This window comes from Acanthopagrus latus, chromosome 18 (genome assembly GCF_904848185.1).
Source record: "Acanthopagrus latus isolate v.2019 chromosome 18, fAcaLat1.1, whole genome shotgun sequence".
Classification (NCBI taxonomy): Eukaryota; Metazoa; Chordata; class Actinopteri; order Spariformes; family Sparidae; genus Acanthopagrus; species Acanthopagrus latus.
This window is the reverse complement of record NC_051056.1, coordinates 29,302,804-29,328,372: the sequence shown is the minus strand read 5'-3', so window position 1 is coordinate 29,328,372 and position 25,569 is coordinate 29,302,804. Positions and strand designations below refer to the sequence as shown.

Below are 25,569 nucleotides of genomic sequence, written 5' to 3'. Positions count from 1 at the left end.
TAAATAAGAGGAAATCTCTTGATCCCAATCTAAATATTGTGAGAGGCATGACATCACTTTTTGACATTCTTTTTCCCAGACATGCCTTTATTTGTGTGATGGCATTTAGCTCATCTGGCATTTCTGTTGTTTGTCAATTACCTCCATGAAGACTCGGGTCTGACGGAGCTGTTGCAGTGAGGTGACGACAGAAAAAAAGAAGAAGAAGAACAATGAAATAAAAAATGTAAATATAATTTTCCCCCATTTGTGAATGCTAGCTGTTCAGCTCTGTGCCAGAGTTTCCTATCCAGTAGATATCCTCACAAATGCTGCACAGATGTATGTGGAACATGACAAGATGGACAGTAAAGACTTTCAAAAATGTGCACAATGCTGCGGTTGTAATAAGGATAGCACGTCCTCCATGTATCAGTTGCAAAATGCTGTGACAATTCCGGAGGTTGCAGAGTTCAAGCACAAAGAGAGAGAGGAGGAGAAAAAAAAGGTAGCAGACTTTTGGTCGTCGCTTTGGATAGTTTTCCCATGTATGAGACAGACATTCGGACACATGTCCCCAAGAAGCCTTATAAATCTGTGAGCGTGTCCAGCATCGTACTGATGAGGGAGCCCCGTCACCTCCACCACCTGTCAGAACCCGTCTTCCTCTTCCTTCTGATCATCATTCTGCTTTCTGTTTTCTCAAAAACTTATAAAGTTAGAGACTGTTTCAGAGGAGGAGTGGGCTGGGGGGGTCTCAGCTGTACGATCTGTGATTGATTGCACACAGACAGAAACGACCAACATAAGAGGAAGAGCAGAAATTTATTTTCCATTTTAAACAAAGATGGAAAAGCAGGGGAAACTGCCAGAATGTGTTCATTTGATCTGAGCGGAACTTCAATAAAACAAATTCCTTCAACAGCTATTTCAGCTCGTCAGCGAGAGGCATTCCCCGAACAACCTTTTGTCTTCCGTCCCGACAGCCCACAACTGTCATTTCAGCCCTCCTCCTGCTCGCCGGCTCCCTTTTAAATCAATATATAATATTACCAAGGGCGAAATCTGGTAAGCCTGGCCACATGAAGCAGATACTTCTCCACTGCTGATGACAGATTCAGACATTTAGTTCCTGTGTCTTCTACTCTTCTACTTCTATACAAGGATATTCCATTGCAAGTATCACTTCACATTGATATCAGAAGCAGAATCACAGCAGCTGCCAGCTTGACACCGAGACGAAGAGATCATTTGTCTTGATGTTACAGTAAATGCTTTAATGTTATATATATATATATATATATATATATATATATATATATATATATATATATATATATATATATATATATATAGTCAGAAGTCTCTGCAGATAGAAAATGTCTTTATAAAGTCAGATGGTTTTCATGGATACAGGTATAGAAGCTTCATATGGCATCAGACTGCCACCTAGTGGCCAATGAGGTAATTTACTGCAAAGTGAAGCAAAGGGAAACATTTGAAGTGTTCGTATATTATACAAAAAACATCATTAATACTGTATCGTTGACTCTCCTCTGTGATAACATCTATTTATATCTGTATTTTTTTTTTAATCTCATTTCTTTTTATTTGTCTCATGTGCCTCTTGCAGGTCACCACAGTGGAGAGGAGGTTGTGTGTCTCAGGCATCATTTGGCAACGTCTGGTCCTGGTCCTCATCTTATGAGGCGGCTGCTTCAGGTGGAGCCTCCTGTGGCCACAGACTGATCGCAGTACGGATGCTGGAAAAACAAAAGAGAAAAAGAAGAACATTTATGAGGACAACTGATGTCACACAGCTACCACGAGGCAGGGCACAGAATTTCCCCATATTTAATGTGGATCTCCAAAGATTCTTTATATTTTTCTAAGAGTTGAATCGAGTTCCAAGACTTTTCCTGTCCTGAATCCCACAGTAAATGTCATTTCAATATCAGCTCTGCCTTCATTTGTGGTAATACTATTAAAATATTTTTAAAAAGCAACACGTGTATTTTTGCAAAGATGAACAACAAACCACTGCTGAGTCAATAAACTCACGACTACAGAATGCTCTTATCATTGAGTGAGAAATCTGTTGGTGCTTTTGTGTTTTATCCCAACATGCTTGAGCTGAGTATTGTTTGATAGATTGGTAAGAAAGTTAAAGATTAAGAGCCAGGAGCTGCAGGTGTACCAGCTCGTACCTTGTCCCATTTTTCAAAGTGTCAAAGGCCTGATTGATCTGATCCAGCGGGAGGCTGTGGGTGATGAACTCGTTCAGCTTCAGTTTGTTGTTCATGTAGGCGTCCACCAGGTTCGGCACATCCTGCACACTCCAACCTTCAGAAGAAGCACAGCGTAAATGTTAGTGAGCCTGTGAGAAAGTCTCAGCCCCCATGTGGACACTTCTCATGAAGTTACACATATTAACACTTTGTCGTTTGCTGCATATCAGATGTTAGCTCGTGGACACAGTTTATTTCGGTCTGTCATTTCCTTCTTCATTTACTGATTTCCTGTGTTCCATATCTGATCAGATAACAGCACCAGGCTTGTTTCTTTCTTCATAAGTGAACCTAGTTTTACTCACTGCACTTATGAATATTAAGTTAATGTGTAACATGCATGGCTGTATTGCGCTCTGGGCCAGTTAGCTTGAGGCTACTATTAGCTACCTCTCTGTTCTCAGTGAGTTTATCTTTGTGCACCTGTTGAACAATAAGAAACAAGCTTTTACTCTCCGACTGTGGGCGACTCTCATCAAAACAACAGCTGGAACCTCAACTGATCACAATATCAACTTAATGTAAAATGTTCATTTCAGTCCTGGTACATTTAAGTTCACCTCCAAAATAAGTCCCCATCAAGGTGCGTCCCATCAGGATCTTTTCAACCACGACGTTCATTGATTCTGTCTCCGTCCACCCGGCGATCACGCAGACGCCCCAGGCATCGATTGTAGACTCAAGCGCTGCGGTCTAAAACGACAAAAACACCGGTTATCTCAACTGATACTTCTTATGGAATAAAAGCGTCATAGTTTTACATGTCTACCATGACAGCTGGACTCCCGACACACTCCAGAGCCAAGTCCACTCCTCCCTTTGACAGCTCCGTGATAACGTCCTGGATGGGCTTCTTGTAGTCATTGGGGTTGACACACTGAGTGGCTCCTAACAACCTGGCTGTGTCGAACCTGGCAGGGTTGACATCAACCCCGATGATCGTCTTCGCCTCAGCAGCCTTACAGCCCATGACGGCAGCCAGTCCCACAGCTCCGAGCCCGAACACGGCACACTTAAAGTCTTTTTCCACCTGCAGCCAAACACAGAAGTCAGTCGGACACACATCTGTTGAGATTACTTGTTTAGATACATTCATTCCTCAAAATATATCCATTATACACTTATTATTATTATTATTATTATTATTATTATTATTATTATTATTATTATTATTATCATCATCATCATCATCATCATCATCATCATCATTATTATTATTATTATTATCATTATTATTATTATTATTATTATTATTATTATTATTACACATTTTTCACCTTGTATTGGCACATTTGATTCTTACATAAGTTTTCAATTTATCAGGTTTTTAAGTCTTGTTGGTTTTTATTTAAGTATGTGAAGTTTTACGAGCCTGATTTGAAAAGTGCTGTTTAAATAAAATGATATGATGAACTAAAACCAAATTAAACTTCACTCTTACACTCACCTCACTTAAACTTTCCATCAGCTGGAGTATGTTGATTGCGCAGATTGTCATGAGGCAGACGAGAGTGCTTTGTTTACTTCATAATCAGAACAAGTTTGAAAACTTCCTTTGCTCGGTTTTGTATCGATCATTTGATCTCTGCCAAGTCAGCAGTGATGTATAAAGTGATTCAATGTCACACGCGAGTAAAAATGTAGATATCATGTCAACATATTCATTTTTTTGAGTCAAATTCAGCCATACAGAAAGTTCTGGAATAAATATCAAAAGCAACTGATTTTACATGCACTTAAGTAACAAAAGCACAAAGTATATGTGTGTTTAAAATTTAAATGTGTCGCCCGATTGTTGTATCCAATATTCATAATATTTTTGTGCATCAGAATCAGTGTTTTTAATGCACCACTTTGCAGATTGAATGTTTCATTAGAGCCAAAGTAATAAATAATACAATAAATAAATGTAGTGGACTAAAAACCACAATATTAGTCTCAACATGTGGTGGATTGGAAGTATGGAGTGGCAGAAAATACTCGACTACATGTACCTTAAAGTTGCACTTTGTCACAATTCTTGAATAAATGTACTTAGTTACATCTATCACTGCGAGGAGGTAATATTTGTTTTACTACACAAAAACTGAGTTTCCCCAAACGCTGAATGGAGGATCGGTCTCCAGAATAGTCCCCATTAATCTGGATAAAGGATTTTTATTTTTACTTCACTTAACATTTTATTTTTTAGGAAGTTCTTTATAAATCACGCGTATTTTGGTGGCTGGTATCTTTGAGTGAGTGCAGTCTGATCGGGATGAAGGAGGCTGCTGGCGGCAATCATTCCAGATTAAATATGCATTAAAAACAACATAACAGCAGAAGAACAGAGGGGGGAATTATGTGGCGCTCATGTTAAATACTGCCATCCAGTGTGTGAGAAATAATAACTACAGCTCAGCCACAACCACTGTAAACATCACCTGGCAGCAGCTCAGGGAAATGTCCAACACCAGTTACAGCTCAGATGTCGTCCTTCAAACAGTAAATCAGTTCTACTACGATAAGATCAGTGCTTGTGTCTGTGGATAAATCTGTGAGGACAGGTTCTTCACACACCAGCCAGGAGCTCTCATCAGACGTGAACTCTGACTGAACGAGTTTCGGAGATCAGCTTCCTCTCACCTTGCCTGTTTTAATCGCGGCACCATAACCAGTGGAGACGCCGCAGCCGAGTAGAAACACTTTGTCCAGCGGCGCATCAGGACTGATCTTTGCGATCGAGGTGTCGGGAAGCACGGTGTACTGGGAGAAAGAACTGACGCCCAGGAACTGGTACACCTGCTGGCCCCTGCAGGATATCCTGCTGGTGCCATCAGCCAACACACCCATTTGTGTATTTGCCCTGAGAACCACACGAAATGAAACACAAAGTCGTTAAAGACGCTGAAATCATAGTCGATATTTAAGAAAGCAAATTGACTTGAATATTGATTTGTTGTATATTTCTTTTACTTGTACTTTAGTTGAATTATTAAATGTTATTTTATTCTGTACTTCTACTTATCGCGTTTCTAAAGGCAATGATCGTACCTCTTACTCCTCTACATTTGTCTCAGCTATAGATACTTTTCAGATTATGATTCACATAAAATACAACAACATGATGGTTTGTAGCCAGTCATAAAAAAAGCATCTGGTTTCAGATGTCTAAAAAGTTGTGGGAATTTCCACCATAACAGTCATTTCCCCTCCTTCACTTCTCATTCGGTTTTAATCACAGCATTCCATAAAGAGGTAAAACTCTCCAAAGGAAAATGAGATTTGCTTCAAAGAAATGTCTATAAAACATGTGAACGTTCTTCTGTCTTTTAGATTCCTGATAAATTACTCTGTGACTGTGTCTGCTGAATATGTCCTGACCGCGTTCTCGACCCGGACATGACGTCATTATAGTCAGTTCTGTTGGAGATGAACTGGCGATGTGGAACAAAACGCTGCATATCAGCTTCTGAGGTCCCACATAACAATGTTTCAGTCACAGAAACCAATTCTCTTTCACTTTTGATAATTTCAGAACATGACGCTGACAATACGTCTGCCCTGTAGGTGTGTGATTGTGAAGGTAGGACATGCAGTACTTTTCCTCAAGTAAGCAATGAAAATACTTCTTCCAGCCCGGTATTAAAAGGTATGCAGGGGTGTGTGTCTGTGCAAACACAAGGCTATGAAATCACCAGTTCCTCCTGCACTGATTCGTCTTTGGACTCCGGCATCGTTCACATTCCTCACACTGGGGCAGAAAGAGAGGAATAACTTTATCACCTGGGGAAACAAAAACAAAACAGGCAAACCATAATAGTCAGAGAGGAAAAAAAACTCAATAAGAGGAAGAGAAAACCCACGTCAGATGAGCTATGTGTGGGTTTTACCCGGTGAGAATTTGGTGACGTCTGGGCCGACGCTCTCCACTATCCCTGCTCCTTCATGGCCAAGAATCAGTGGGAACGGTCTGAACTTCATCCTCTGCTCCGTCTCATACAGGTATTCATTGTCCGTTTGGCACACACCTGTGGTGACAACCTGCGCACAAATGCAGTGAGTGGATTCAAGTTACTGTCTCAGGAAATAGCTCATGGTTGTTAGTCATATCAAGAAGAAACAACAGAGACAGAGGAAGTGTAACGCTTGGTCTTAACATTCAAAGTAGAGGAGACATTTTATATTTACGTTATCGATGCTTATAATATAATACAGAAATACAGATTTATTTTTCCCCATAAGTGAATAAACAGGCTGTTCTCAGAGGAAAATAAGGTCCTGGCTAGAAAGGTGGCAGGGTCCGCCACATATACACAAAGTAAAACAGTTTGCAGTTGTGTCGTTTGTTTATTGAGTCATGAAAATGAAAAGAGTTTAATTAGTTTGTTTTTAGGCGTTAAAATAAATAAATAAATATATAAATAAATGTCTTGGACCAAAACTACAGAGTGCACCTTTAACACCTGTAGACTGAAGGAATGCACTTCATGTACTAAGAGTCTCACCATAATGTTGGTTAGTTTGTCATTGAGGAAAACTTTATTCCTTTTTCATCATCAACACCAGATGTTGAACAATATCACCTGTAACGTTTCCACTGGAGCTTCACCAGTGCTCAGCCGAAGTACGGGAATAAAATGCTTTTTTCTAATGAATATATAATTGTTGCAGTACAGACGGACAGGTTCGGGATGAGCAGCTCACCTTGATGCGGACTTCATGAGTCTTCGGCGGGGCCACCTCCACATCCTCGATGCTCAGAGGCTTCCCAGGCTCCCATGCGATGGCTGCTTTGCACGTTATCACCTGAGACAGAAACAGACAACAACAGTGAACATGTCCACGAGTGGCAGTAACATGGGATTTTCTTCTGTCTTTCTTTCTTTCTTTCTTTCTAAACCCGTATTTGATGAGAGGAGACGTCATGGAGGAAAGTTTGAGCAGGGTGCGGCCGCTGTCTGTTCATACAGCCTGTAATCCCAATTACATCAGTGAGAGGCACAAAGCAGGGATCCAAACTGGATGTTCAACAGTCTCATCAAAACAAACTCAAAGCGACAACAACATATTAATTATAAATCAAGCAAAACATTTTTTTAGTGTTTTTATTCTTACCTGTCCGGCTGTTGTCATCGCTGACGGGTCCTTATTAGCAAACAGTACAAAGTTGTTAAATTATTGGTGTCTTTACACACGAGTTTCAGTGAAGAAGTTGTTCACAGAGTCACTGTGAGTCTGTCAGGTCAGACTGGCCGAGCCTGTTATCTTTTGTCTGAGTCGCCAGCTCGCTGCCTGCGCCTTTAAATATGCGAGAGGGAGTTTTACGACACTTGCCGATACTGCAGAGCAGCTTTACGGCAGCTCACGTCCACACGTGTTGTCATCGCATGGACGTCCGTCGGAGTAAATAGCTGCAGCTCGCGGATCAAAGTAGTGAGTATTTTGCTGTAACTGTGTGTAGAAAGTGTTGAAGACTCATCAGCGTTAAAACTCAGAAGTGAAGTCACGACGTGTTTGTTTATGGACGTGAACGCGGCGGAAGTTTTGTAGTTTTAATGTGTTTTTTAAGCGAGCTAGCATGTTAGCATGTTAGCTTAACGTCTGTATAGTGCTGCTGGAGCCACGGGGTGAGCGTCTGTTCTGACTGATTCCCCTCTCTCTCTCTCTTCGTCTCCTCATCTTTTGTTTTACAGACGACTTGAAGAAAACATGTCTTTCAGAGGAGGAGGAGGAGGACGAGGCGGCGGACGAGGTGGAGGATTTAACCGAGGTGGTGGCGGAGGATTTAACCGGGGTGGTGGAGGCAGAGGTGGAGGATTCGGAGGAGGCAGAGGAGGTGGATTCGGACGGGGTGGAGGCAGAGGAGGTGGATTCCGACAACAAGACTACGGTCCTCCTGAATATGTTGTCGGTAAGAAACGAGGCACAGACCCGGTGATGTGGGGAAAAGATGTCGCAGAAGTTCACACAGAGAACTGTGTGATTAAAGGAGCAGTATGTAGTTTAACTAGAAGAGAACGATCTTCATTAACTGATAAACTAACTGACTTTAAAGGACAACACATCTTGTTTGTATGTGGCGGACCCTGCCACCTTTCTAGCTTCAAACAGTGTTCTGTGGACCTCATTTTCCTCTGACAGGTGTTTTAAATACATATTTCAGAGTTTGTGTTATTGTCTCATTGATACTGTTAATATTAAAATTCTAAGATTGAATTTCTTCGTGACAAAACTTCACCTAGATGCTTTTATTTTGACGGGGCAGAGGATGTTAACTAGATACAGTCAGTCAGGGGTGAAAGCATGCAGAGGTCATAATCAGCTGGGTCCACTTCCAGGAGCCAAACCTGCCACTGAACACGTAATTGTGTGGTCCACTGTTCACGTTACCATAATGACCCTAATTAAGACCTCAGAGCTGGTAAACACCACCCGGCCCAACAAGTTTTAATTACGACTATTATGTCAGACTTTGGGCTCAAAATGTGCCTGAAAAGTGAAAAAGGCAAAGTCTGTTAGTCACAGTAACCAGTACTGTGTTGTCAATAATACACAGAACTTTTCATGCTCTGCAACAAACTGCAGCCTTGTTTTTCTTTTTTTCGTTAACAAGTTTTGAAAATATGTTGTGGCCACCATTGTTACCATGTGATGTCACTGTGACACTGAAAAACCCAGATGTAGAATGAGGAACAGGAAACTTCATTTTCGTTATTGAGAAGTGGTCATCATGCAGTCATAAGACAAACATGCACACGTGGTCCTTGTTTGTGACTTGTGTTTATGCCTTCAGGGTTTCAAAATCTGTCTTAGAATTTCCTTCATGGCCTGTTGAGGATTTTTAAGGTTTAAAAGTCTTTTGGTTTTGCTGTTTTTAATGTCCGAACAGCATGAATTGTGAGCAAAGTCTGTTAAAACAGCTTTTACACATCTCACTGTGGTTTCTTGTGTTTCCACTGTGCAGCACTGGGAGAGTTCATCCATCCATGTGAAGATGACATCGTGTGCAAGTGTACAACAGAAGAAAACAAAGTTCCTTACTTCAACGCTCCAGTTTACTTGGAAAACAAGGAGCAGATCGGGAAGGTGGATGAGATTTTCGGCCAGCTCCGGGACTTTGTATCCTTTCTGTTGTATTTCAGTTCTCTGGACTTCTGACAACAATTTGGTTAAAACGAAGGTCACTTTTTCAGGATTAAGTGTAATTGTTGCTGCTCAAAATCCTGTTGTTTCCTTAACCCACCCATGCAGTATTTTTCAGTCAAACTATCTGAAAATATGAAGGCGTCGTCGTTTAAGAAAATGCAGAAGGTAAAATGGACAACAACATTTTGAAATGGCTTATTTGAATCCTTGCAAGCATTTCAGAGTCTCTGTGTGTGACACTATTTAATTTGCAATGCCTGTTTAGTTTTATATAGATCCGATGAAGCTCCTTCCGCTACAGAGGTTCCTCCCCAGGCCGCCCGGAGAGAAAGGTCCGCCAAGAGGAGGCCGAGGCGGTAGAGGCGGTGGTCGCGGAGGTGAGGGGGCCATTTTGTGTCATTTGAATAAATCCTGTCTGCTATTGTTTATTCATATGTAGCTCATCACACTAAAGACAACCAGATTTTTTTGATAAATTCTGTTTGGCTGCTTTTTTTTCCCAGGCGGTTTTCGAGGTGGCAGAGGTGGAGGTGGTCGCGGCGGAGGATTTGGCGGCCGTGGTGGAGGGTTCGGAGGTGGACGCGGCGGAGGCTTCAGAGGAGGAAGAGGAGGCGGACGTGGGTTCAGAGGTTTGTCCTTTTTCAGTCATCTACAGATTGATCTTTGTGTGTCCTCATGTGACGGTACTCATTTTTTGTTGTTTCCCTGCAGGTGGGAGATGATCTGCCCGAGGTTCTCTGGTGTGACGGTCCCATTCCAGTCTTCTGCCACACGAGTAACAAAGGCTGGGTTTTATACCAGTTGCTGGCCTGTTGGACTCCGAATATGGACATTGCCTCACTTTGTAGATTGAGTGGATTTTCTCTTTTTTTTGTTTTATTTTTGTACCAGTCTTGAATGAGTGATGGATCTCCATGATTTGTATTTAAAAAGGTTCATATGTATGCTTGTTATGTAACATAACGAGGACCTTTTCTGCCTGTTGGGGAGGATTATTGGGCCCCTTTGTTAACAGGCATGTCATGATCCTGTGCTGACTGTGTTAAAATGTTAGGCCATGACAGATTTTGTCAAGAGATGCTTCACAAACCTCGATGTGTTAATTTCCTGAGATGAGAACATGTGTGGTAAATTAATCTTTTATGCTATTTGTTAAGATTTTAATACCCATCATTTGTAAAATCTTAAACAGGATATTGTCACATTTTTGTTGACCTTGATTAAAGGATGCTTTGTAACAGGTGTCATTGATTTAATTTCTCAGGTATCCATAATAGAATGTTATCTGAAGGTGCTGCTCAATGTTAGTTTTTTTTCCCCAAGATCATTACTTTTGATAGGATGTCTGAGGCAACAAGGTTTCACCTTAAATCTGAGTTTTGTTGATGCACACAAGTACTGGACCCTTAAGTAAAGTAAGGAACACCTTGTGTCCAGTGGTTCACATGTTTAGATGAAGTATTTTTGTTCTTTATAGATTCTGCAACATTTTATGAGGGAAAAGAAGATACACGCTACTCAAAATTAGTGGATTGTTTATAATGCGATATCAGAATTTCTATTGAGTGTTTTGTGAATCATTTTGGTGCACATTTCATTTTGACTTATTAGCTTATTGAGGAGTGTAATTTATGACAGATCTTTTTTCGTGAACTACAATATACAGTATTTTTGAATGTGATATCAGCATTGAAATCTACACAGTTAACTCTGTTAAAAACATTACTGGCCCACATTCTGCATCTTTACATATTATTACATGGGTGTTGCTGTAGCTTCACTGCTCTACCTTTAAAACAACTTAATTTGTTTTGTCACACTTCTATTTTTAAGGCTAAGAACTCTTTAATGTTGGTATTTATATCCACCACATGAAAAGCAATAAAATTACTGTGAATTAAAAAAGAAGAAATAATAATTTATAATGTTAGTGTTCTCTTGAGATTTCCCTCTAATACAAACATGATATAAACTAAAGAAATAATTAAAACTAGATTACAAATTAAGCTCTTTTCTTCCGCTGTGCTACGTCATGCGGCCGCTCGCTCGTTCTCGTTTCTGATTGGTCCGGAGGGTTAACTCCTTTACGGCCGCGCGCCGCCTCCTCCTCTCCTCTCTGCTGAAGAAACCAACATGGAGACAGCTGGGAAAGTAAGTAGACCTCACACAAAGTGCGCCAGAAATATAAGAAATGCGTCGTTTTGAATGCATTATTCTACATGTATGTGTCGTGACGGTGGCAGACATTTAACTTGTAGCACAGAAAAATAAAACAAGCTTCTCCAAACTGACGTGCAAACATTCACATGCGCTGAATGAACAAGTGCAAAGAATCACTGTTCCGCTACTGACCCGGGTCACTCAGCAAACACCGGTTTGAGTAAGTAGCTGTAATACGGATCCCGAGAGACGTATTTAACAGTGGTAAATAAAGAGTGATTAAAACCAGTCACCACTCAGTTTCAGCTGAAAACTGCTCTAAAGGGTTAAAGGAGTTGAAGTGGAACAGCTCTCAGGGGCTTCGCATAAACTCGGACAGTTCAAAGGTCAGCTCCACTGTGCAGCCAGCTGGAGCTGCCACACACCAGCTGCAGCCGACCCACCGACTCTCCTCACTGCTGTACTTTGCCCTCAGGTGATCAAGTGCAAGGCAGCTGTGGCCTGGGAACCTGGGAAGCCTCTCTCCATTGAGGAGGTGGAGGTGGCTCCACCCAATGCCCATGAAGTTCGCATCAAGGTAAACCAAACAAGCCCTGACATGAATAATACTAACAAGAATCCTGTCTGCAAACATGTGTATGTCCAGCTCAGTGAGAAAGATTGCATCAGGGAATATCGATATGTGAAATATTAAAAATCACAGAAGCTGCAGTTAAACTGAGTGATGAAAGTACCACAGAGCTGTGAAGATGGTCTGGTCTGCAAATCCAGATGTAAAGAAAAACATGTTTGTTTGCTGCAGACCCCAACAAATGTCGCATCATCATGATTTTTAATATTTCTTCAGTTAAAATCAAGTTTTGGACCAATAAATATGATTCTCAGTAATCATGAATCATGTCGCAATCAGTCGAGTTAACTGCAGTATATATTTCTTATCATATTGTGGAGCCTTTCAGCTTCAGTTTAGCCTAGTATTCCCTTTTTAGGGGGCTGTTATATCAGCGTGAGAAGCCTAAAACCTACAGTCTCAGGGATGCTTTAGTTTGACATCCGGTGATAAGAACAGTGTTGATGTTAGGACTGACTTCTTGCGTGCAGCAGCTGTGTCTAACCGATAGTGAACCGACTCTCTGCCTCTCAGCTGTTTGCCACCGGGGTGTGTCACACGGATGCCTACACTCTGAGCGGCAGTGACCCCGAGGGGCTTTTCCCCGTCATCTTGGGTCACGAGGGTGCTGGAACAGTGGAGAGCGTTGGTGAGGGTGTCACCAAGTTCAAGCCAGGTACGAAGCAGCCGGGCAAGATATTGGAATTTAAACATCTGTATGCTTATGTGAATAAACATTTCTTGCGTAATTTCTAATTATTTACATTTCCCCTCTTCTCCCAGGCGACACTGTCATCCCGTTGTATGTGCCGCAGTGTGGTGAATGCAAATTCTGCAAAAATCCCAAGACCAACCTGTGCCAGAAAATTCGGTAATACTGTGACTAACTTATGCATCCTTGAGATATAAAACTGAAATTGATTTTGTTTATTTATTTGTGACTTCAGTAGTTGAACTCACAGGGTCATGCCCTGCACCTCAGACAAATCAAAGCTCAGTCATCATCAGTTTGAGCGTTTCATCGTGCACTGATGAAAAGAAATCACCTTTTCTCTTTGGTTGCACCCTGCAGAATTACCCAGGGCCAGGGCCTCCTCCCCGACAAGACCTCACGCTTCACCTGCAAGGGGAAGCAGGTGTTTCACTTCATGGGGACCAGCACCTTCTCGGAGTACACCGTCGTGGCCGACATCTCGCTGGCCAAGGTGAACGAGAAGGCCCCAATGGATAAAGTGTGTCTTCTTGGATGTGGCATCTCTACAGGTTACGGCGCTGCTCTTAATACTGCCAAGGTGGGTATCACAGGATGTAGGCCGTGCTGTGCTACAACCATGTTTCCACCAAGTAGTCCAGTTCAGTTCTTTACACTTTAGAACAGTTATTTTTGCATTTCCTTTAACAAAATGTGAACGATTCCACCGCAGACCACAGTTTGGTCAGTCAGAACAACCCGAGTTATCTCGTCATCTGCACCCTGATACAGGATTTCCCAACATCTTTCTGCCTGCAGCCTTTTCTCAAACAAAACGTGTTTACTTGTTGTTATAAACAACCGCATACTGGGAGAAAAATGTATACAAAATGTGTGCGCTGTGAGAAGGGAGTGTGTGGTTGAGTGACTGACAAACAGTGGCAATGCAAAGGCAGTGAATGCGAGTGAACAGATGTCATAAGAGGTCAGCGGTTTGTATATGTTGTCAGTCTTGCAGTAATGTGCAGTGTTCTCATGAGTGGAGACTAAGACGAGCTTCCCCTGTTGTTTCCCAACCGATGGTTAAAGTGCCTTCATCACTGTATGCAGCGGAAAGACAGAAACAATCTTGGATATGTGTACATTGATTACAGGTGACGTACAGGTTACGACACTGAAAGCACTTTGGTGGAGCGAGGCTTTGAAGACTGCATCAAAAAAGGAAGCATTGTTTCCTGACTTTCTTTCTCAAGTGAGAAAAGTGCTGTAAGATAACTGTGACACATTTTATTTTTTAAAGCTTGTTATGCAGAACAAGTTTGTCGCCCAGAGGACACAATGAAGGGATGAAATTCTTCTCATTGTTTGCAGGTTTCACTCTGAAATGGGTCACCCTCATTACTCATGCAAGATATAATGTGAAATGAGCTGTTGCCAAAGGGCTTTCTTTTCAAGTTGTTGTTGTTGTTTTTTAATGTTGTGACATTATTTTGACCCAGAAATGTCAGTTTCTGACATGTTAACAATTCACGAGAAAATTAAAAAACATTTATTTATTGGCATGTATTCAGAAAGCATGACATGGAATCCCATAATTTTGGTGTTCGCTTCCAAGTTTTGTTCTCCTCTATCTTCCCTGGTTCTTGCATATATTAAAAAGAAAGAAATTGAAATACAGGAAAACCCAACTGTGATATTTGTATAATTAAATGTGACTAGCTGACTTTAAAGTTCTTTCACAGACTTGCTGAATGCAGAATTATTCAGTGATACTTGAGTTCTCACATTGCCATTCTTCCTCATGCACATTCAGGTCGAGCCCGGTTCTACATGTGCTGTTTTTGGCCTTGGAGCTGTTGGCCTAGCTGTTATTATGGGCTGCAAGGTTGCTGGGGCAACCAGGATAATTGGTATAGACCTCAACCCCGCCAAGTTTGAGATAGCCAAGGAGTTCGGAGCCACTGAGTTTGTGAACCCCAAGGACCACAGCAAGCCCATCCAGGAGGTTCTGGTGGAGATGACTGACGGGGGTGTGGACTATTCTTTCGAGTGCATCGGAAATGTGCAAATCATGGTGAGACTTTGTGATCAAACCATCTTACAGAAATGGAAGTAAACAACATAGAAAACACTGTCAGGATGTGTTGATTCATCATCCGGGTTGATTGTCAGGTGAACATGGTAGAGCCAGTCAACAGGCACGTAGTGTTGAGTGAATTTCAACAGGAGGCACAAGCCGCATGTAAATTAGCATTCAGAAATGAGCATGTTATTGTTTCAGAGAGCTGCTCTGGAGGCGTGCCATAAAGGATGGGGTGAAAGTGTCATCATCGGTGTCGCCGGAGCTGGACAGGAGATCTCGACCAGACCATTCCAGCTGGTGACAGGCCGAGTGTGGAGGGGCACGGCCTTTGGAGGTGACTGTCTGCGTTAGAAAATGACTTGTCATGAAGAGCATTATGTGGTTTAACTGCATTTCCAACTTTCTGCAAGTTTAAAACCTTTCAAATTGCCAAACCAAAATTACCCTTAATTATGGGTCATTAAACTTTATATTCAACTGTAACTTTTTATTAAAACGTAGCTCAAACTTTTCCATCTTTCAGTCCAAATGATCTATACAGAAACTGATTTCCAATGAAAATGCATGTATTTGCAGCGGTGTGTTATCAGCCTTGTGGTGATCATTGAATGTTTTAAATTTCAGCATGTGAAACACTTCAGTATTTTATGAGCATTTCTACCAGGTAAAGGCTGAGCAGCTACTTGTGTTAACTGGGTGACTCGCCAGTGACGGAGGAATTTTGCTGAGACAGCAGTGCCATTCAAACATTTTTGGCTAAATAATAATGCAAGTTGTTAAACGGGTTTTGATAATTATCTCCAGGGTGGAAGAGTGTGGAGAGCGTTCCCAAACTGGTGGAAGACTACATGAGTAAGAAGCTGAAGGTGGATGAGTTTGTGACCCACACGCTGCCCTTCGAGAAGATCAATGAAGGATTTGAGCTCATGCACGCTGGAAAGAGGTGAGAAAAACGTGAATTATCCGGTCTGCATAACAGTGTTTGCTCCAGTTTCATTTGTTTCTAAAACCCTTCTGCTGCTGTATTGACTAGTTTTTTTTAAAATAGTTTTTCTTTTGGTAATTATTTTGTTTTTCTCATTGCAGTATCCGCACAGTGCTGACCTTCTGAAGTGCCTGAAACACGACCTCTTTCACATCCGGCCTTTAAAAAAGCTCCCTCCATGGTTGCAGCAGCACTTAATGTTTCTCTCTGCACTTGTTAATTTGTTTAGATGACAAAGGTTTCAGTATTAGAACAACAGCAGTTTAACTATTTGACGCAAAAACTGTCATTAAAGTTGTTTGAAACTATGAGTCTCTGTCAGTCCTGTTTTATTCACTGCTCCAACACTTCAACGCATGATCGCAGCATTTAATCATATTACACGACAGCTACAGTAAACAATACCACATTCATACTTAATGCACGTATTGAGATGGACACTGAATATCACAAAACATAAACGCGATAAATAATCCCAGTTAGAATTAGTTGAATATTTCTGGTGAAGACTGCACTTACATGAACTTTTCGGTAAAGTCATCACAAACTGTGAGATAGCATACCACAGCCTGATTGGATCACAAGCTTCATCCTGTGTCAAAGATAATTACAATCACCCACCATCAGTGTTCTGCTGTTGTGTTAGCCTCCCGGCTGAGGCAGCACAGGTCATCAGTGCATATCTCTGCTAAGCGTGCACACTGTAGAATAAATGTGCAACATTTCATCTAACTCAGCCTGTTGGGTCATTTTGAAGTATTTCCAGCGCAGTGCAATTTTCCACAAGCTAGATGTAAGATATAATATATTTTTCTTTTTTATTTGACAGTGGAGTGTTGAGGATGAGTTCAAGCCTTGGAGAACATGGGGTTTGGGTTTATGCACCCATTTCCCAATGTCCCTAAGTCCCTAATAGATTAGTGTATGTTAACTACAAGACGAGCAGTAACACGAGACATTAACGTCTTTTGCCAAGGTGAACTGTCAGGCTTACAGTGTATTTTTGAATCTTTATCATCTCGTTTGTGTGCCAATTAAGATTCTTTTTGAGTCTAGTGTGATAACGTTCAAGATTGTGACTTTGATCGAGGGCTAAATAAATCAGCCCGATCTCCTGATTAGTATCAGCTATATTGGTAAAAGACTGGGATGATTCAGTCAAAATGCTAAATTACCATATTTGTCTGGTCAAACAGGCTTCAGAATCCTCTGCTTGACCACCTTGTAGAGACAGATTCACTCAGTTTTAGTTCTCTATACACATGGTATTTTATTAATAATCTCTTGCTTTCAGAATCAGAAATACTTTAAACACTTTTAATTTGAGGAAATACTTCTGGTATGATGGACATCACTCTCTCCTCTCTCTCTAGCTTTCTCCTCCTCTTTTCATTCAGGCTCCTTTCTTGGAGCCCCTCTCTCCCTCCTGCCCCCTGCTGCCTCACCCATTGAGAGGTCTGGATCATCATTATTCCGGGCTCCCATGGATCATTGCCATCTTCAGTTTGACTGTCCCCTTATATCTGTGCTTCTGTGAAATTTAAATCTTTTTACACTCTGATGTTTTTATTTTTGCTGATTATCTCATGCGACCTTTCATTTTCCAGGTCACCATCGTGGAGTGGAGGTCATGTGGGCCTCACTTGGTGATGCCTCGACCTACTCAGTTGTCGCTTCTATTATATTTTATATGACTTACTTGCATCATGCATTATACCTATGAAATATATATATAATATAAGTGGTTTCAGATAATGGATGGATGTTCTGTACATGCAAACTTCTCCTGTACGTTCTGGGAGAGGCTTCATGAGGTATCTTCCATCTTTCTCCCTGTCAATAGTATATATATATTTTTTTAATATGGAAAGTTTTTCCTCACTTGATTCGAGGGTCTAAGAACAGAAGATTGTTCACTGTACAGACTGTAAAGCCCACTAAGGCAATGTGACTGTGATGTAAAGAAAATGTATTTGATTTTGATTCAACTTCATGTAATTTAATTAATGTGAACTTTGCTCATCACCTGACACCTGCAGACTGACTTCCTCAGGTAACAGGAGGACTTTTTGATGATCTGCTCTTGGTGATTGTGGTCGATGATTTCAGGATAACATCAGTCAAACAAACCCTCAGTGTACTTTTGTCCACCCTCTTGCGCATGCGCGATGTTGAGTTCCAGCTGGCCCAATCACATTCACTATTTTAAGACACGACAGAAAACGCGAGCGTGATTTCTAGAAGATGGCGACCGCCCTGGTGGTGAGTGTACAGCAGCACAGCGGTGGCTGAGTCAGCCTCAGCTTTGGTTTTACTTTTATCCCCCGTGAAATCATGAACTATAAACACACAACGGCGGGTTGTTGAGGCTGCCATGTTCTGTGGTTGTGTAGACTTCCATTTGTTTACCTGTGGCAGGTAACAGAAGTCGTTAACGTAGCGGCGACACAGCCGTTAGTCGCCGTTGAGAACGTTGGTGTTACTAACTGCCGCGGAAGTGTAGTCAAACCCGGGGAGTGACGCCGGGTGAGGACCCGGAGTGACCGGGGCGGAGACCCGAGTCGGTACCCAGAGACCGACTCTGATGCTCGGATGAATGAGAGGCGGTGCACGTTAACTGTCCACCGCCTCCGGGCACTGCTTCACAACACGGTGCCGACAGCTAGCTAAACGTGAGCTAGCACCGTGAGCAGAGCGGTACAGGATTTAAAACTTAACTTGTGCTAGTTTAAAGCTGACTTAAGTTACTATCATAACGTTAGAAGGTACGCCCTCCACTCTCCTGAACTTCATGTTGAGTTAATGATAGTAACTTTATTCATACAGCGCTCATCTAAACACGGTTATAAAGGGGCTTCACGTGAAATATAGGTTGAAATAAACTACACAGAACACACGAGAATCAAGGAGAATGAATAAGATTGGCAGCTCTAGAGAATATAGTGAAATAAAGCAAAATTAAAAACACAGGCCACCATAGTATTTTTTAATGTTCACTGCAGCAGGAGTCAGTACGTTCCCATCTGTTTTTAAGCAATCTTGTGAAAAATTTTATTTGCCACCTCATTGTGTCTGAAGTTATTTCTCCAGACACAACACACCACCCGTCCCAGTTGGTAAGCTTTTTGTGAGACAGTAAAAGCTCTTTTATTGTGAGTTAGTTTGTCCACTTAAAGTAACATCTTGTCTTTTATTTGAGCTGGGGTCGGCAGTAAAGTTCTCTAACTGAATTTAAATAGAAATTAACAAATAAAATATATAACACGGTGGAGTTTACACATCAAAATAAAAAAAAAGTATGTTTTAAGCAAAACAGGGAGTGTGTTATCTAACCAGGTTAAAGCCTGGTGGCCCTCGGTCACCAGCCTGGTTGGTTAATGAATCCTAATGTGTCCCTGTTACATTTGGTTGGTGGGATTTAGTCAAGTTATATGCAAAAAAAAAGTGCAATATCGTCGTGGACATTGCATACCAAAGACCGCAACACAAAGGCAAACTTAAGACACAGTAAATTTAAATATTGTTCAGTATTGGTCTCATGGATGAGGTTCAAAACAAATCAAATTTACTTCATTATCAATGCATTTGATCCAAAATACACAGAAGCACTGAAATAATACAGACAAGAACAACAGAGATGCACAACAAAAGTAAACAATACAAACACATTCCTCTATACACAAAAATACCCCTTAAAGCTGCAATGAGTTATCAGTCAGCATTTAATTATTAAACACATCACACACTAGCTCGAGAATCGATCAAATGGTTTAAATTTTTTGGAAAAAATCCCCATTTCAGCCCTTTTTTTTTCTCCATCAGTAAATTGAACAAAACAAGATGAGGTTCCATCTATGGCATTTTTCAACATTTTTGACATATAGTTTACTTGACCGTGAAAATAATCATTACATGCACCCCTTATACTTCCTATCCACTGTCATATACTCTCAACAGTAAAAATAGGTTTTCCCAAATCTGAAACTGAAGACAAGTTAGATGATTAAATGGAGTATAACGGTGCCAGCCGCTGTCATCAAACGGCAGTACATCCCAACATTTTTGGACAATTCTCTAAAAGTTTTAATGCGTCTTCTGCAAACGTCTTGTTTCTCAGGTGTCCTCTTCAGTTGCTACAAATCCTCAGAAGGAACAAAGCAATGCAGCCATTCAGAAGGTTGTGAGTCCTGAATCGTACATCAAGCATCCATTACAGAACAAGTAAGTCTGGTTTTAGTTTTCCCCCAGCAAGTAGAGTCATGAAGTTATTGTGCAGATAACATGATGAACAAGTGCATTACTACAGTTTAGAATTTTAATGATGGGACATTGAAGAGTCCTTATTGGTTATATGAGATATGTCTAATCAGTGAAGGGGCTTGGGTTGGAGCAAGTTTATCTCATCCCAATATGAGGTTCAGCAGTTTCATTGTAAATCTCTTCCAGTGAAACAAGTTGTTGATGAGCCACTTGACAAATGAGGGGAGCCCTGCTGTCAGTCTGACTCTTCTTTGATTTGCAGGTGGGCTCTTTGGTTTTTCAAGAATGACAAAAGCAAAACATGGCAAGCTAATCTTCGTCTCATCTCCAAATTTGACACTGTGGAAGACTTCTGGGCGTAAGTTCATTATTGCCATATACTGCACATGTGTGCATTAAAAGATCATTCACAGTTAATGGGAATGATATTTGTTGCATTATAATTTACATTTTCACTGAAATGGGGCTGTTAGATTTATAGGTGTGTACCAAACATCAATGCTTTCTTACATCCTCACGGTCCTACTGACAGTTGCTTGTGATGTGTGAGATTATGTTGCATGTCTGGGTGCTAAAAGGTTTTCTGTAACATACTGTAATCCATAAAATATCCTCCATCTTTCACAGATTATACAATCACATTCAGCTATCAAGTAACTTGATGTCTGGCTGTGACTACTCGCTCTTCAAGGTAAGAGTTCTCTTATGACTGTCTTTCAACATTGTACAATTATACCCACTTAAAACCCTGAATTGTCTCAGCGTCCCCTGTTAATAGATAGTCACATTCATTTAGCGGGACAGGACGGTGTTGGAGCCCTCTCACACATTCAAGAAATTAACAGTGCCGAATATCACCTCCTGTTCATTCTGTACCAGTGAAATGGCAAATAAAACTTTGACTTCCGCTCGTCTTGTAATACAGTGTGGTGGTGACAAGTTCCTGCTGTCAGATGCTACTTGAGTTGCCACATTTACATGCCAACATGGTTACAAATACATATTTAAAAAGACCAGCTGTTTCTTGACTGTTGCCATGATCAGCAGATGAATTTTTAAATTCAGATTATGCTTTTAGAGGAACAAAAACAGAAGTTGAGAACTGATCTACATTTGGTTGTGATCTAAAGGGAAACTGACAAAATAAAGCCTTTTGTTCATCATGGAATATTTATGGTATCATAAACTCTGACCTTTATTTGGATGCAGGATGGAATTGAGCCGATGTGGGAGGATGAACAGAATCGACGAGGTGGCCGCTGGCTGATAACTCTGTCCAAGCAGCAGCGTAAAGCAGACCTGGATCGGTTCTGGTTGGAGACGGTATGTTCAGTCTTGTTGTGTACAGATAACTTTAGTGATGTCTTTTATGTCTAATCTAGTGATGCACCAATATCGCCCCCTATCGGCAAATTAACTGAAATTCAATGGTGGCAGTGACCAGTGTGTATCCGCTGTGATATACCAATTCTGCACCGGCACTTTTACGAGCTACATCTATTTGTAAGGCTATATTAATGAATGTGCTTTTGAATCAGTTGCTCTCAAAGTTATTTTTGTTTATTTCCAAGCACAAAAGGTGAATAAATGATGAGAAAAACAAAATGACAAACAATTGGTGTTGTTATTGGCCCAACATTTAAAAATTGGTGCATCTCTGATTTACCTGTATTTTTTATTTTTTTTTATTTTTTTCCCCCCAGGGAAGACGGTAAAAGCACCTGTGTAAATAAAATGTTTTTATAGCTGCTTTGGTTTCTGTACTACCAAGTGTGTTCAGCATGACTGAGATATGTTTCAGTTATCTGACTTCACAAAGAATTGCACCAAGTGTTCACATGAAGGTGGTTATCAAGTCGATAAGTCGGTCTTCCATATCAAGACATGCGCACGGTTGCGTAAAAGAGGAAGTGTTTTCAGTGTTTGAATACTCACAAACATGGACTATAACCAGCAGCAGACAAACAAAAAGTGAGCTATATATTAGAGGAATAGAGAAATAAGTTAAACACATAATCCAGGCTGACAGCAGCACAGTTACAGCTGCCAGGAAAAAAACATCAACTACTGTGAATATGTAAATTAATAGGCTTTGTAATTCCACAGCCCCATCATTAGGGCACGAGTGGAGCTGACTATAACTACATTTGTTTATTCCATTAAAGTGTTGCTGAGATGTACTTTAATGGCACTGGTGACGAGCTTAGCCTTATTCTTTCAGCTGTAACCCCCACAGTGTCTAACACACTTGGGAGCATATGCAAAATAATTACAGAAACATAATTCAAGGCGGTACTTTTATATCTTATAACGTACAGGGATTTACTGTTTCAATATGTCTGTTGTAAGATAATGCTGGCATAAAAAAGCACAATGAAATTGCTTTGACATTACTTGTAGCCAGCAGGAATAATAACTAAATGAAGTCAGGAGGAGGCGCTCATACACAGCAGCACACCTCTCTCAATCCATGCACCCAGCTCAGCATGATCTTCTGTGAAAGATGCTGTCATTTTCCAGAGTGCATGCTGATTCACTGTAGCATGTCATGGCTTCCTGGGACACTTGAGTTATTGTTAAGTGTGGCACCTGTGCTTTTCCTCCTGTGAGAAGTCAGAATGTCTGCTCGGCAATAACAAGGCATTTAGGAATAACGTGTGTTTTTCCTGCAGCTCTTGTGTCTTGTCGGTGAAGCCTTTGATGATCACAGCGATGATGTTTGTGGAGCCGTCATTAACATCCGAGCCAAAGGAGACAAAATTGCAATATGGACCACAGACTACGAAAACAAAGAAGCCATCACACACATAGGGTAACTCAGACATGCCACAAATATTGGTGGCAAATTTTAACATGTCAGTAGCTCTCTTTATACATGCACACATGTTGTGTGTTACCTTCACTCACAAGTGTTTTAACCCCAGAAGCTGAAATAAGCTACTTGAATTTTACACTCTTGTACAGTGATGGATACTCAGTTAGCCCTAAATATGACACTGGGGTTTTCTGTCCAGCTCTCAGACTGTCAGTATGGAGTATTAAGGCCAGGGGTGAGGAGAAAAAAATTATAATGCACCTCAAGAAAAATGTCAAATAATGGTGAAATACAATTGTTCAATTCAATCGAGATGTTGAGAAGTAAAGTTAATATTTCAAGACCACATCACAGCGAATGTGACTGCCTCAACAAAATATCTTGAATTGGTGAAACTGTACTTAAGAACAGATTTTAGTAACAGAAATAATTTCTCTTTTAGCTCAAACACTGTATAGTTTTTGTCACTATTAGTACTTTGAAGAAATTGGTACACTACACACAGAACGTTTCACTCAGAGGATTTTTTTTTCTTGAAGTGCACAATAAAAATATTTTTTTTCTCGGCCCTGATACTCTTCTGTATTTCAGAGCTGTGCAGGAAATCCCTGTTGAGCAGAATATGTCTGCAGATCCAGCATCAGCAGACTACTGTGCTACTGAAGGAGAATACAGATAGTTTAATATATAGGCCCGTCTCTGTAGGTCTGTAGGGCTTCTTGTGTCGGTTATTGTCACATATGAAGGTTTAGAAATGTTTTCCTGTGTGCATTTGCTAATGTGCTTTACACGTCTTTCTTCTCTCCCTGCCTCTGTAGGCGTGTGTATAAAGAGAGATTAGGCGTTCCGCCAAAAGTGATCATTGGATACCAGTCGCATGCCGACACGGCCACAAAGAGCGGCTCCACCACCAAGAACAAGTTTGTTGCCTGAGGACCATAAAACAGAATCATCATCCGTGCCTTTTCTGTTGCCAGCAGAGATTTTTTGTAATTTTTCTATGAATATAACAGCCCTGTAAATCCACTAACAAACATTTAAAGTGGAGATAAAACGGTTTCCTTTTTGTTTGTCTGTTTAACATTTCACCAAAGCTTTTGTTTGTGGTGAGAGTGTGACGTTACAATGCAGCACCATCGTTTCAGGACTTTACAACTTTGTTTTTGTGGTGGAGTATGGAGGGCTGAAGATGCGTAAAAGATGTTTTGATGCCCTGATTTCTTGTTTAAATTCGGCTGCATATTTGTGAATTTATTTAATTTATCCACCTCTTACGTTTTTTTTAAAAGTACTTAACATTAAAGGCAAGAAAACGAAGTAAAACATTTTCTACTTTGGTACAAGCTGTAGTGTTTTGTTAGTATTTTACATCCAAGTCAGTCACTTTACAGTTAAAATGAATTGCATGGTCAGATTTTTAACCATGTTTTGTATTTCAGTTAGACATATTCCTTATAGCCAGTTATACAGATGTGAAGTCTTGGTTTGACCTGCTTCAAGTTTCTTGTCAAGCAGCTTGTGCAATTTCATGTGAAGAGTTAAACTTCAGATGTTTATTAGAAGCAGAAAACACACTTAAAGGTGCTCATGGTTTCTGTGAAAATTTGCCAGGATCCTTTTTTCCATCTGTAAAAACACACTCCTGTTTTTGTGACTTGAGACATGAAAAAAAAAAAAAATTCTGTTTGAATATAATTAATATATAAATTCACTTTTTCTTTTTAATGTGAAAATATTTTTGGTGTTAAATCATTTTTTTGGGGGAAGATTATTTTTCCATAATCTTATTTTGAATTTTTTTTTCCCACAATTTATTTTGCAGAAAATATAAGAAAATATCATAAAAATATTTTTTTCCTTTTATATATTTTTTTATTCCGTCTTGAATTCAGTGAGATCCGATTTCTAAGTCTTGAAGTCAACGTTCTCTCCTGAAACATTTCAGTTTCACACAAAAACCGTCCTGATTGTGTCACAGTTTCACACGTGAAACTTCTTTTCAGAAAGGATATTTTTTTCTAAAACTTTTTGTAGAAGGACACATTGTTCAGAAAATATTACCCTTTTTAGAAAAAATATTTCATTTGGTTTCAGACATCATTTTTTATTCTCTCCTGAATTTGTTTGCTAAGATCCATTTTCTTTACGTCTCTCCTGTCTTTACGACTTGAGAACTGGGGAAAAGATTTTGACGTCGACTTTTATATCACTCCAGGGAAAACTAAAAGATTTACATCAAAATGGATGAAGGAAGCTTTTGAATATCTGGTGCCTATTACCACTTGTACAGCAAATGTATTAAGTATGTACATTTTGTGATTCATATCAGAGCTGTTGGTTTATCTCTTGGACAACTGTCCCTAAAATTTGGAGCATAGAAAGATACCAGTGATATTTTCCAAATAAACATTGTTGGGTTGTATATTTTGAGGTCCAGTTCAAACGTTAACGTGTTAATTTTAAATGTCTTTTGTTCAAGTGCTCTGATAAAGTTTACCGTGTGTCATTATTTACATTCCAACCTTTTTTTTTTTTTTGTATGAACACATTTGTGTTGTGTGGAGGATTGA

General features: G+C 40.4%; 4 protein-coding genes across 4 annotated transcripts; 3 read left to right on the top strand and 1 right to left on the bottom strand.

Moving 5' to 3' along the window:
- Positions 1 to 785: 785 nt before the first annotated feature.
- LOC119007446 (alcohol dehydrogenase 1-like) lies at positions 786 to 7,525 on the bottom strand. Its single transcript, XM_037077146.1, has 9 exons — positions 7,365 to 7,525; positions 6,954 to 7,055; positions 6,140 to 6,290; positions 5,945 to 6,032; positions 4,893 to 5,112; positions 3,037 to 3,297; positions 2,828 to 2,960; positions 2,187 to 2,322; positions 786 to 1,742 (listed from the first exon to the last, which is right to left on the bottom strand). The coding sequence occupies exons 1-9, from the start codon at positions 7,380 to 7,382 to the stop codon at positions 1,682 to 1,684; spliced, it is 1,170 nt and encodes a 389-aa protein (XP_036933041.1). The 5' UTR covers positions 7,383 to 7,525; the 3' UTR covers positions 786 to 1,681.
- A 36-nt stretch (positions 7,526 to 7,561) lies between these two features.
- On the top strand, positions 7,562 to 10,637 carry gar1 (GAR1 homolog, ribonucleoprotein). Its single transcript, XM_037077148.1, has 7 exons — positions 7,562 to 7,682; positions 7,943 to 8,160; positions 9,214 to 9,368; positions 9,501 to 9,560; positions 9,661 to 9,772; positions 9,899 to 10,024; positions 10,107 to 10,637. The coding sequence occupies exons 2-7, from the start codon at positions 7,959 to 7,961 to the stop codon at positions 10,115 to 10,117; spliced, it is 666 nt and encodes a 221-aa protein (XP_036933043.1). The 5' UTR covers positions 7,562 to 7,682; positions 7,943 to 7,958; the 3' UTR covers positions 10,118 to 10,637.
- A 791-nt stretch (positions 10,638 to 11,428) lies between these two features.
- LOC119007447 (alcohol dehydrogenase class-3) lies at positions 11,429 to 16,235 on the top strand. Its single transcript, XM_037077147.1, has 9 exons — positions 11,429 to 11,546; positions 12,031 to 12,132; positions 12,700 to 12,841; positions 12,949 to 13,036; positions 13,238 to 13,457; positions 14,670 to 14,930; positions 15,138 to 15,273; positions 15,744 to 15,882; positions 16,026 to 16,235. Exons 1-9 carry the CDS (start codon positions 11,529 to 11,531, stop codon positions 16,048 to 16,050), a joined length of 1,131 nt encoding a protein of 376 aa, XP_036933042.1. The 5' UTR covers positions 11,429 to 11,528; the 3' UTR covers positions 16,051 to 16,235.
- A 1,895-nt stretch (positions 16,236 to 18,130) lies between these two features.
- LOC119007737 (eukaryotic translation initiation factor 4E-1A-like) lies at positions 18,131 to 24,339 on the top strand. The gene is made up of 7 exons (XM_037077593.1): positions 18,131 to 18,186; positions 20,042 to 20,145; positions 20,447 to 20,542; positions 20,812 to 20,875; positions 21,394 to 21,507; positions 22,857 to 22,996; positions 23,818 to 24,339. The coding sequence occupies exons 1-7, from the start codon at positions 18,169 to 18,171 to the stop codon at positions 23,930 to 23,932; spliced, it is 651 nt and encodes a 216-aa protein (XP_036933488.1). The 5' UTR covers positions 18,131 to 18,168; the 3' UTR covers positions 23,933 to 24,339.
- The last annotated feature ends 1,230 nt before the right edge of the window (positions 24,340 to 25,569 follow it).